The sequence below is a fragment of the Sceloporus occidentalis genome, unplaced genomic scaffold (assembly GCF_023333645.1).
Source record: "Sceloporus occidentalis isolate IW3139 unplaced genomic scaffold, rSceOcc1.0.p SCAF_8, whole genome shotgun sequence".
NCBI classification, from domain to species: domain Eukaryota; kingdom Metazoa; phylum Chordata; class Lepidosauria; order Squamata; family Phrynosomatidae; genus Sceloporus; species Sceloporus occidentalis.
In genome coordinates this window covers 5265683-5278784 of record NW_028316988.1, presented here as the reverse complement: position 1 = coordinate 5278784, position 13102 = coordinate 5265683, and the positions used below count along the sequence as shown (strand labels likewise).

Sequence of the window (13102 nt, the reverse complement as noted above, 5' to 3'; positions counted from 1 at the left end):
TCCTTCTTCGGAGTGTAGTGGAGTCTCCTTCCTTGGAGGTCTTTAAACTGGGTGGCCATTTTTTTGGGATGCTTTGATTGAGATTTCCTGCATGGCAGAATGGGGTTGGACTGGATGGCCCTTGCGGTCTCTTCCAACTCTATGATTCTATGATTCTAAGCCTTGGGATCCAGCTTTTCCGCAGCCGCTTCCACATGCATCTCTGTGAAATGTTTTGGTCTGCTGAAATGCTTTGGTTGTGGAATGGATTCTGAGCCTTCCCCCCCACCAATGAATCATGACAAAAGTAGCCTGAGGGTTGGAAAAGCACGGAGAGGGGAAGAACAACGGCTCATCGTATAGGAGCAAGCAGGGCATCCAGCCAAGAGATGACAGCATCACCCAGAACTCTCCGAGGATTAGAAACTTGGTCTGTTTGGGTGTCCTTAGCATGAGTCAACAGCTTTCTGGCTCGATGCTCTCGGAGCAGACAGATCCAAGGCATCCGGAGACTTGATCATCTCTAAGTGGCCACCAACATTGCTTTTAGGATAACTTAGGAATTAGTCAGGGATATGACAAGGGAGTAAGGAGAAGCTGTGGGTGTCCAGGACCAAACATTGCCCTAGTAAAAACAAAACTCTACCAATTGGAGCCTACTAGGAAAGAGACGATCCTTTGAATCAGAGCTTGGAATGTTAGTTTTTTTGGACTGTAACTCCCAGAATTTCCCAGGGTTTAAGTAACTTGTACAAAGTCTGCTTTGAATTACAGGACTGGTGGCACGGCGATATGTTTTGTGCACCGGAGTGGAACACAGCTAAGAGTCCTTCAACAACTATCTCTTCCTTCCATGATATTTCAATCTAAAGCGATGGAGCAAAGGAGGGAGTCATTTTCCACTAGGCATTTGTAGCTCCTCCAGTGCAATTCTATGGTCAATGTCTGGCAGATGTTGACCACAGAGTTGCGCTGGAGGACCTAGAGATTCCCAGAGAGGTGTTCTCTCAGGTAAAAACGGCCTGTTACAGACTGCCAAAATAAAGCTGCTTCGGGTCTCTTTGGAGGTATGCTATTTAAATGATGCATGGGTCCTAAGAGTCCGGAGGTCGCGCCAAAGCCATACTCCATTCCTAAGCACTGGAGCAGAGCTTTGGTGCAGCTTCCGGATTCTTAGGATGCATGCATCATTTAAATAGCATACCTCCAAAGAGACCCGAAGCAGCTTTATTTTGGCAGTCTGTAACAGGCCATAGTGTTTTTGGTATTTGTGGCTTTTCCACATTCACGGGGGTCCTGTACCCCAGCCCCAGCGAATGTGGAGGGACAAGTGTATATCACCGTGGTTCATGAAAGCTCATGCCATAATAAATGTGTCACCCTTAAAGTATGTCTCATGACTCTCATTGCTTCGACATGGCATATTCAACATATGTCTAGTCCTTTCATGCATGTGTTCAGAACATTTCTCAGGCAAGAGCATCCTGTCATGCTTTACAGTAACTTGTGGAGTCAGTCTGAAGAGTTGCTCTTGTCATTATTCTTCTGGCCATGCTGCCAGGCTGGCTGGGGGCACTGAAGCTAAGAGAGGCAGGGATGTAGCTTGCAAGGCCCTTGAGATGATGTTGAACTGCAGGTCCCATCAGTCCTGGACAGCATACTTAGTGATGAGGAGCATTGGGAATTGTAATCCAATAGCATTTCGAGGGCCACACAATCCCCATTCCTGGCCTGGAGGTAACTTTGAGATGGAGGCAAGATCAAGTCCCATTCGGGGCACCACATCAATTCAAGGTTTCCTATTGAGGTCTGTTTCAGGAAGAAATAGACCTCAACATCCTTGCCTTCTGGAAAGATCAGACCAGTGCTTTTCATACTACTTTAGTAAAATACTAGCAGAGTCTTTTCCCAATGTGCCCAGGACTGGTAGCGTATAAGTGCCATATTACTGGCATAGTTTCCTGGCAACTCACCATGGATTGGCAGCCATGAGCTTGCAGACTAGCAATGGCCTATGGACCAAAGCTTTGAATGGCACCAGGCACCCAAAGGGCTGAATTGAATTATAGAGCGGTTTTCAGGGGTTGCATTCCAGGGGCGGGTGGAACCAAATGGTGAGGCTAAAAATACCAGCATTAAAGCTCTTACTGCCAGTCACCAAGCTTTAGGTCCGGCTGTTCAACTTTTTACAATGGAGGGGAAATAGTTCTGGGCACCACAATTCAAAAAGGATGTGGAGAAACTGGAGCATGTTCAAAGGAGGGTGACCAAAATGGTGAAGGGTCGGAAACCCTGCCTTACGACAAAAGACTTAGGGAGCTGAGGATGTTTAGCCTGGAGAAGAGAAGGTTAAGAGGTGATATGAGAGCCCTGTTTAAATATTTGAAGGGATGTCATGTTGAGGAGGGAGCAAGCTTGTTTTCTGCTGCTACAGAGAACAGGACCCAATGGAGCAATGGATGCAAGCTCCAGGAAAAGAGATTCCAGCTCAACATTAGGAGGAATGACAGGAAGGGCTGTTCGACAGTGGAACAAACTCCCTTGGAGAGTAGTGGAGTCTCCTTCCTTAAGAGGTCTTTAAACAGAGGCTGGATGGCCATTTGTCAATGGGTATGCTTTGATTGAGAGTTCCTGCATGGCAGAATAGGGCTGGACTGGATGTCCCTTGTAGTCTCTTCCAACTCTGTGATTCTATGATTCTATGATAGCAATGTCCAGATTCAGCCCTATGACCTGATGTTCCTCACCTTTGCTTGAGCAGTTTTCCTTCTGGCAGGTTACACCCCGAGGCCTGATTTATTATTGATTGAGACGTAACCTTTTCTCCTCTTCAAGACCTTCCTTTCTGTCTCCAGCAAGGCTTTGCCAGTTCGGAAGGGAGGGAAGAAAACAGCGCCTGCCCTCCACCTGGTTTCCGAGCCGCTTGCTGTCAAGAACAATTGCCTGGGACACCGTTTGGACTCATTAGCCGGCTGCTCGGCTGCGTGCCAAAAGAGCCGGGATCATAACCAATTTATCTGGAGTTAATGCTGCCTGTCGTGTGTGATCCCTTGTTGGAAGAAGGCGAGGGAAAGGGAGCAAGCGAAAGGCTCAGTGGGCCAGGCAGAGACGCAGAGCATCCTTGGCCCTCCCTTTGCTTCCAGAGGACTCCTCTCTTTGTCGATGCAGCAGGCCGCAAAGGCAACTGCATCTCTGGAGGGGAAAACATAACCTGGTGAAATGCATGTTTGAAAGAGAGGGAGAGACAGGAGAGGTTCAAGGTGGGGCTGCACACGAGTGGCTTCCAGAAATGTCATACATTTGTTTCTTGCCGCATGAAAAGGAGGAAGGGAGGGGAAGGGAGGGGGAAGAAAAAGACAGGCAGCAGACCCTTTAAGTCTTTTTCTTCTCTCTTTATTTTTGCATGAGCTTTCGTGGATACAAACCCATTTCTTCATATGCAGTACCAAATGGTATTCAAGCCTCGGCCCTTCTTATACACTGATTTTTTATACGCGGATTCAAGCAACCGCCGTTTGAAAATGTTGAAAAGAAGTACAAATTTCAAATATCAAACCTTGATTTTCCAATTTATATAAGGGACACCATTTTGCGATGTCATTATATTTAATGGGACTTGAGCATCCACAGATTTTGTTATCCACGGGGGATCTTGGAACCAAACCCCAGCATATAACAAGGGTCCACTGTATTTATACAGTTGTGGGAATGGGGCAGAATGTACTCGGATCCAGAGAGATGCAGTTTTGTAATCTTCTAGTGTAAGGGCTGCAACCTGTGCATCCCTTGTAAGGATTTGCATCTTTTTCCAGGGAGGTTGTAATGTTCTGCAACTTTTTTTAGCATTGCTATTTCTAAAGTCAGATTTGTGTCCATTAATCCTCTTGCATAAAGACGGTCCCATTTGTCCAATGCAAAATGTACGGGGTGTTGCTGGCATAGATGGCATATATCACATGGGGGGGGGAGCAATTAAATGTACCTCTGGAGTCGGGAGTGATGTTATAGTCTCTGGCTATAGAACAGAGAAAGGCTTGGTCACCTTGGTGGATGACCTATGCAGAGAACTAGACAGGGGGATTTTTGGTTCTACTGGACCTCTCAGCGGCTTTTAATACCATCGATCATGGTACCCTTCTGGGCCACCTCTCTGGGATGGGATTTGGAGGTTCTGTTTTACAATGGCTCTGTTCCTTCCTGGAGAGACGAAATTAGAAGGTGGTACTAGGGGACTCCTGTTCGACCCCCTGGCCATTGGGGGTCTTCATCTGTGTTGTCCCCTGTGCCATTCAACATATATATGAAACCGCTGGGAGAGGTCTTCTGGAGTTTAGGGTTGTGGTGACATCAATATGTAGATGACACTCAGCTCTGCTACTCCTTTCCAACTCAATCCAAGGAGGCTGTCCATGTCCTTTACCAGTATCTGTCGTCCGTAATGGACTGGTTGAGGACAAATTGAAACTTAATCCCAACAAGACAGGAGGTGCTCCTGGTCAGTCGGAAGGCAGATCAGGAAATAGGGATCCAGCCTGTGTTAGGTGGGGTCACACTCCCCCTGAAGACACAGGTTTGCAGTTTGGGGGTACTCTTGGTCTCAGCTTTGAACCTGGAGGCCCAGGTCTCTGCAGTGACCAGGAGCGCTGTTGCACATTTAAAGCTTGTGCGCCAGCTGGGAGTAGTCTCTTCCAACTCTATAATTCTACGATTCTAAGGCCTGTTACAGACTGCCAAAATAAAGCTGCTTCTGGTCTCTTTGGAGGTACGCTGTTTAAATGATGCATGCATCCTAAGAATCCGGAAGCTGCACCAAAGCTGCACTCCACCGCTTAGGAATGGAGTGTGGCTTTGGTGCAACCTCCAGACTCTTAGGTCCCTTGCATCATTTAAATAGCATACCTCCAAAGAGACCCGAACCAGCTTTATTTTGGCAGTCTGTAACAGGCCTAAGTCTCTCTCTTTGTGCGTACACCTTCGGGTCCCCTATCTACTTATGGTGACCCCATGAATTTCATAGGATTTTTTTGGGTAAGGAATACTCAGTTGGTTTTGCCAGTTCTTTCTTCTGAAATATAGCTCACAGAACCTGGTATTGCCTCCCTGTTTGTTCCCAATTCAGTGCCTCCCTCTTTGCAAATTACACAAGCATCAAGAAAAGGGGTTTGCTTAGCATAAATTAAGTAATGGGAATGAGAAGCCAAGGAAGTCAAGATTAAGAAGGAACTGAGAGAAAGGACTGGGTTTGGCAGGTCGGAATGAATTGTGACACCGCCGACAACATTAAGGCCTGCAATCAGTCTGTGGCAAACCAATTAAAACACACACACACACTTTCCCCCTCCATTTTTGTTCATTTTGGATACTTCTGTCTCTGGCTTCTGCAGCCAAGATGAAACCAAGTGGAAAGATTACATCCGGATGAGCGGGGAGGAGATGCCCGCGAAGATCCACGTGATTTCCAAGCCGGGAGGATGAAAATAGTCAGGAGGCATCTGCCCAAGAGAAACTTTTCAATCGTTCTATTTTGTACACACAAGAGCTTGCCAGCGGCATAAAGAAAGAGGCTAAGATTCCTACCGGGCATCTGGAGCCTGCCTTTTATTCTTGGAAGACGCTTCAAAACGGATGGCTCAGTTGTGGTCAGACCTTGGGCCTTGCCATTGCCACTGGGCAACGCTTAAGGGTCTGACTCACTTCGGATTTTTTAAACCAGCGGTGCAATAGAGCCAAGAACGTTCAGAGTTTCTAAAGCAATAGCAATAGCAAATACATTTTTGTACCACTTATCAGTGCACTTAAGCGCTCCTATGACCTGTGGAAGGATGCAAGGCTGAGTGGACCCTGGAGCCCTGCCTGGGATCGAACTCAAAACCTTGTGGATGTGAATGGCTGCAATACTAGCACTTAACCACTGCACTACTAGGGCTCCTTTTAATTGCATGGATAGAGTGCTTTTTCCTGATCATGGATGTTGTATCTTATGCGGAAGGGGTGAGTTGTCTTGAAGGCATGTAACAGCAGCATAGAAATTAAGCATCTAGTGTTGTCATAGGGTGCATCTACACTGCAGAAATAAAGCTGTAGTTTTGTGAGGCACCAGCACTCTTTGGCAGAGAAGGCTAAATACCTTGTACAACTACACATCCCAGGATTCCATAAGATGGCGCTGAAGCACTTAAAGAGGTATCCAACTGTATTATTTCTACAGTGTGGATGTACCCTTAATAGATATTGGACCTGTGAAGGGCAGCGAAGAGGTGCAAAGCCTGGAAAAGTTACCTTGTTGGACTCCACATCCAACTGGGGGATTCTGGGAGCATAGTCCAGCACATTTCCAGGTCTGGAGAAAGGGTTACATACTATGATGTCTGACGTACTAAAATGCTCAGCAGATGGAATTGCTCATTCCCTAAACTCCCCATTCCATATGTTCACAAATCCTTTCGCTCATGTTGTGGGAATGAGGCAAAGAAGCCAGCTGCGTTCACCTAGAGACCGCAAGGCTTGCTGGCTGTGTTTTGGTTTCTCAACTCCACCGTCGTTGAATGAAACCAGATCTCTCCCTCTTCCTTATATAATCCAGAGCGGTGATTAATAACTTGGAGCATTTCCTCCACGGTTTAATGTTTGGCTTGTATGTCAGGAAGTCAATTTGTTTTGGTGCGAGGGTCCTGTTCTTGGCAAGGAACCCAGGAATGCCACCGTCGAATTCAATAAGGAAGGGAAGGAGGGTTTCCATCAGTTTGGCCATGGCTGCTGAACATGGAGGCCTTGCGTTGCAGAGAGCAGGGGGACCTGGACTGCATCCACACTGCAGAAATAATCCGGTTTGACACTACTTTAACTGCCATGGCTTAGTGCTATGGAATTCTGAGAATGGTAGTTGTAGCAGAAAATCCAGCTATTCACATTTGGATGTGAACTGCGCACCATCATGATGTCGCTGTAAAGCCGATAGGGAGAGTTCAAAAATACAGTGGCCCCTTGCTGTCTGCACAGGTTTGGTTCCAGGAGCCCAGTGGATACCAAAATTGATGGATGCTCCAAACCCATTAAATGCGTTGGCATAGTATAATGGTGTCCCTAATATAAAATGGCAAAATCAAGGTTTACTTTTTGGAATGTATGCTTGTTGAATGTTTTCAAACTATTGGATGGTTAAGTCCATGGCTAAAGAATTCGTGGATCTGGAGGAGCGACTGTATGTAGATTTGCACGCATGGGGTGGAGAGAAAAAACTTGGAATGGCCATGGATGTTTGGTTCTGCATACTGTAATGTACTGGGACTGGGGTGTGCTGGAAAGGGAGAATTGGTTGGACAGTTGCAAACTAGCTAGTAAAATGTGGGGGATTTGTAACTGGTTGACCGGCTGAACCTAAAGGGTGCTCAGCAATGCATGCTCAGCTTGGAGAGAAGTGACTCCAACAAGGTGCCACAGGGTTCTGTCCTGGACCCAGTGCTATTCAGTTTCTTTATCAATGACTTGGACGAAAGAATAGAAGACATGCTTATCAAATTTGCAGATGACCCCAAATTGGGAGGAGTAGCTAGTACCCCAGAGGAGAGGATCATCATTCGAAATGACCTGAGTAGATTAGAAAGCTGGGCCAAAACTAACACAAGTAATTTCAGCAGGGAGAACTAGAAGGTACTACACTTAGCAAACATAATACAGTGCACCCGTGTCATACGCGGCTTTCAGCATGTGCTGAAAGCTGCGCGGGAGAAGGGGCGTTGTGTCCCGTAGGGATTAATGTGGCGCGTGCCACCATGTGCACGAACCCCATTCATTTAAATGGGGCTCGAGCATAGGTGGATTTTGCTTTACATAGGGGAGTCTGGAACAGATGTTCCTATCATTTTAACATCTTAACAGGCTGGGGTTGTCTTAAATTCTCTTATGGTTGTGCAAGACTGTGCTGTAACCTGACAATCTTTGAAGACAGAGTTGAGAAACGGAGGGAGGGAGCTCAGCGCAGAGGTGCTCCGTCACATGGCTCCATTCCACGGCTGATGCTGGCATTGACCAAAGGGCATGCCATGACTGAGATGCCTGATTCATCTTCACGAGAGATTCCAGGTTGCCCTCTCCTGTCCCAGGGCAGTTTGTTGCATCCTCTGCTTCTTGGGCAGAGCTCTGGATCCCATCTTAGGAGAGAGAACACAGCTTGCAAAGGCCAACTCTGCTCTTTTCATTTGGGATTTGGCCTGTTTGGGTTACCAAAAATAAGGACCAATGTCAGCAGCATCGTAGCCATTCCAGATGGGCAATGTGTTCCTCTGCACAAGGTACAATGAACCCTTTGCTTGTTTCACCATAGTTTGCATTGGAAGTTACTTCTGTTTTTGGATGTGGGTGCTCTTATTTTCAAGGATGGGGGCATGTGTTTGGGTGATAGATGGAATCACTCACTTTAATACTGATCTCAGGTGCTGAGTGCCCATCACTATGTAGCCATGGGGAAACAAGAAGGAGGCACTGGCATGCTTTGAGATGAAATCTTAAGATTTGTGGAAGGAAAATGACAACAATATTGTGACCATGGAGTGCTGAATGTCTGTTTCGGGAGGATTTTTGGAGAGGTGTGGAGAGACTGTAGACCCAGAAGGCAGGGAGGGGAATGGAGCAGGATTCAAAATATGTTATAGGTTGCAATTGTTCTGTCTTCTCCCTTCAATGCACAGTTCAGGTGTTCCTCCTTTATTGGTATGACTTCCAGAACAACTTGATCAGAGATCTGGTGATGTTCAACCACCAATTTCAGTATGGTGAATTCCTACCCTGGATGCTGCCTGGCTGGAATCTTAAAGTTTGTCTCTAGTCTGAAGAGGGAAATCTTTTCTGGCACCTTTGCATGTTTCCTGATGTATTTACATTTGTTCCCCTACATTTGCCCGAATGAGATGAATACACTGTGTCTGTGGTTTTCAGGGACAGATGGTGACTTTGGCCCAGTACAAACGGGTGGAAAGCGCTGTCCTCAGGCCAAAATTAGGGTTTGGAAGCGCATAGCGACCGCATGCTCCCGAAGCCTAATACTGAACGGCGGCGCCATCATGGCAGCCTCACATCCATACAGGGGCCGCCATGATGATGCCTACACCGCACAGTGCCCAGATGTCGCTGGCAGGAAGTGCTGTCATGGCGGCGCCCTTTCCTGTTTGCGGCGCCACAAAAAAGAAGCCGCGCTAGGCAGCTTCTTTTTGGCAGCGCATTGGTGCTGCAGTGTGCGGCTGCTGCAGCACCAATTTGGGACCTCTTAGGAACATGTTGGCTCCACATATGAAAATACGGAGATCCCCAAATACAATGCAAGGTATGCAGGTTGTCCTAACAACAGCATAGCGGAAGCCATTGTGATGTAGTGGTTTCAATGTTGGGCTAGGGCTCTGGGAGACCAGGGTTCAGATCTCTGGTGCATGGTAGGTTGATGGTAGCTTTGTATTTGTACTCCAACATGCTCTGTGGGAATCTATTGCAATGCATAAGCAAAGGCTGTTTGCTGAATAAAGAATGGATCTTGATGCAATATGTGAAACAGAGGGTTAGGCAGGCATGTTTGGTGTCGGAGTGATTACAATCCCAGAGCCAAGATGTTTCACAGGCCTCTTCCTCTTTGCTTTGTGGCCCAGACCACAAGGATAAGAGCTGCTATCCACTGGGATTTGGCCAGGCTGCTTGGAGCAGACAAGATGGCCTCATGGCTTACCGCACTTCCAGGTGCCGATTTAAAAGAACCATTGTCCACTTCTACCACAGGAATGAGCTCCTGGAGAGAGATCGTTTTCTGGCTCACCCGGACTTCCAGAGCCAAGTGGATTTTATGCCCCGAGTCTTGGCCTGGAAGTGCCTTTCCCCCTTCAGCACTGGCTAGAATATCCATGTTTTTATGTAATACATGTCTGTGAGTCCATGTGGGGGTGGATCCTTGCTTAGAAGAAAACATTACATGACCAGGATTATAACTCCAAAAAAGTAATGTTTTCCCAAGCTTTGCTCAGTCAAGTGGCCAAACACCAGATTGCTAGAGTTTGCTGTTGAGGAAATGAATCCTTTAACTAGCAAACAGAGTGCCACGAAACCACATCATTATTTCACACCCATCGAGACGATGGAATGCCACTTATTGGGCCTGTGGAAGATGCATTTCCTTTGGAGCAGGAAGGTCAACTTTGGGCTCCAGATGTTCTTGGAGTGCAGCCCCCAAGAGCCCTTGACAGCACAGTCAATGGTGGGGAATGCTGTGAGTTGCAGTTGCAGCCCAAGAACATCTGGAGGGCCACATGTCCCCTAGCCTTGGTCAAGGATGGGAGTGAACATAGTGTGGCCTATTAGATGCACAAGGGCACCACATTCTAGTTTTGTGGCCCGTGAAACCACAAGGGATTGTGTGTGGCCCACTGAGATAGAATGTGGAGGGGGAATTTACTCCTGGGCTTCACACAGTTGCCCACCTCTCATCTAGGCAAGTCCTTCTTGTGATATCTTATGATGGGACTGGCTGGTGCTCACATCCATCTCTCTTTTTTCTCTTTACAGGGCGACCATAGATGAAGTGGAAACAGATGTTGTGGAAATCGAAGCCAAGCTTGACAAGGTAAGCCAGGAAAGAAAATGTGTAGAAGAGATTTGAGACCTGCGCAGAGGTTCAGTTTATTCACTGGGAACCAAGAACAGGGCTGGCCCTACCACTTGGCATGGCGAGGCAAGTGCCTTGAGTAGTAGCTTCTGGCGGACAGTAGTAGCTGTTTCTCCTGAACTCTCAACTGTTTCCTTCGCTTGGAGGATAGACCTGTCTATGGCATACAGTTAGTGTCTAGATCAAGAGAAGTAATAGTGCCACTGTATTCTGCTTTGGTCAGGCCTCACCCGGAATACTGTGTCCAGTTCTGGGAACTACAATTCAAAAAGGATGTTGAGAAATTGGAGCCATGTGTCCAGAGGAGAGCAACCAAAATGGTGAAGGGTCTGGAAACCATGCCTTATGAGGAAAGACTTAGGGAGCATATGCATCTGAGGAAGCAGACTTTAGTCTATGCAAGCTCATGTTTTCAACATCTTTCTTTCGGTTAGTCTCAGAGATGGTACAGGATCTCTCTACATACTGATTCTACAGACTAACATGGCTATATCTTTGAATCCTATCCTCATGTAGGACTACAGCTAGAGATAGGAGGGAACATAAACAATGGCTAGTCAGAATTAAAGTTTTTAACCTAGGCTGGAATCTATGCTTGCAAAGAAATAGTTGTATATGTGGCTCGGTACGCTCAGGTCTAAGCAAACTGCAGCAGCCTCTCTTAGGTTTTCTGTTGTTCCTTTACCACAATCTGATACTGCTTGGTCACACTTGGCTTGGATTTCAGTGTTGGAGGGTATGGACTTGTTGCATGGACTTATAAAAACTAGAAGTGTCAGGTGAGTTGTTTGCATCTTTTCCTCCTTTGGCCAGTCCTATCTTTGCTTCTTGTCCATAGTCCCTTGTTTTTCTTGGAGATATTTTTTTGGTCATGGTACGGAAACCTTCACAAAAAAGCCATGCTCTCTTTTATGTTCTTGCTTTGGAGGCAGGAACCAGGAGCCATTACAGAGACTGGTCATTTTCCTTGTTGAGGGGACTTCTCCTGTTGTGACATTTTGTGCATAGTCTTCACATCCCTATTTCTAAGTAAATGTGCGTCGGATGACAGATTTAGGCTGAATTTCTGACCTTCTTAATGTGCCGAACACTAAAACCTCTCTCTCTTATTCCTGAGCACATATGGATCCTTCTTCCTGAAGTTACAGTCTTGGTTGGCCTCAGGCTTTGCTGTGTCGGGCTCTTGTGGATGGATTTTGTACCATCTCCAGTGTTTTGAATAACGTTTGAGGACGTTCCCATCTTCACCCCCCCTTCTCTTCCCTCCAAAGTGTGCTTCCAGCAAAGAATGTATGGCTCCTTTTGCTTCCTGGAAGGACAAAATCTTCATGGCAGAAACTGCCACGTTGCAGAAGGAGCTTTCCTTTCCAGAGGCTTTCTCAGAGCCTCGCTGGTGTTCATCTGGGTGCCAGATGTGACCGGGAGTTTGCATCTGCTTGCTTTTGTGTTCCCTGGAATCGGATGCAACAGTGCAAAGACGCTTGCCAGCATCCAGCCTTGCTTCGGCAGATGATAGGAATGAAGAGAACATGAGAAGCGTGAAGAGAAATGCATGCAAGATGTTAGCTCTCTTGGCCCTCTCTCCAGAGTTTGGAAAGTTAAAGGGGAGAGTTATAGTGATAAAGTGTACGTAGAGAGCTCTTGTAGCACCTTTGAGCCTAATGGCAGCTTTCGTAGACTTAAGTCTGCTTCCTCAGATGCACTTGGTCATAAAGTGTCAGTGATAAAGTGTGTCTGTGTCTCAGAGGTACATTGGTTTTAGACCATTTTACTTATCATGGCTCCCTTATGGAGACCTGAGATTTGTAGTTTGACTTGTACAGCAAGGTACCCAAAGTACCCCAAGCAGAGAAGGAATGAGGATTAAATCATTAGAGAAGGAATGAGATTCAACATTAGGAGGAACTTCCTGACAGTAAAAGAGCTTATCTTCAATTATTATTATTATTATTATTATTATTATTATTATTATTATTGGTATTTATACCCCAAATGATGATGATGATGATGATGATGATGATGATGATACCTGAAGATACTCTCAGGGCCTGCAGTAGTTCTGACCCAGCAACCTTACTATCAGATGACCCCAAAATACTGGATATGATACTATGTACTGCTGTTCTTTTATATGGGTGCAAATATGTCCCCAATTAGATAAATACAGATCAAGTCAGGTATTTGCATTTTTAGACTTATCCTGTTGATGACATCATCATCATCATCATCATCATGATTCATATTCTGCCTTCTTCTTACAAAGTGGGGCTCAAAGCAATACGTTTGTGACTAACGTGTCGAAACATACTACTCCACAAAAACACCCTTGCCTTCTCTCTTTCTCAGCTGGTGAAGCTATGCAGCAATATGATCGAGGCTGGCAAAGCCTACATCATCACCAACAAGCACTTTGTTGGTGGAGTCCGGGACCTATCGCAACAATGCAAGAAGGACGAAATGATTTCGGTAAGTGGAGTGCCA

The 13102-nt window shown here is 46.3% G+C and overlaps 1 protein-coding gene across 1 annotated transcript in view; it reads left to right on the top strand.

The window, feature by feature from the left end:
* ACAP3 (ArfGAP with coiled-coil, ankyrin repeat and PH domains 3) overlaps positions 1–13102 on the top strand; it is a 121179-nt gene that overhangs the window by 40046 nt on the left and 68031 nt on the right. The window contains exons 2-3 of the mRNA XM_089534288.1: positions 10522–10579; positions 12968–13087. Of these exons, the coding sequence (XP_089390414.1) occupies positions 10522–10579; positions 12968–13087 (178 nt within the window). The remainder of the gene's footprint in view (positions 1–10521; positions 10580–12967; positions 13088–13102) is intronic.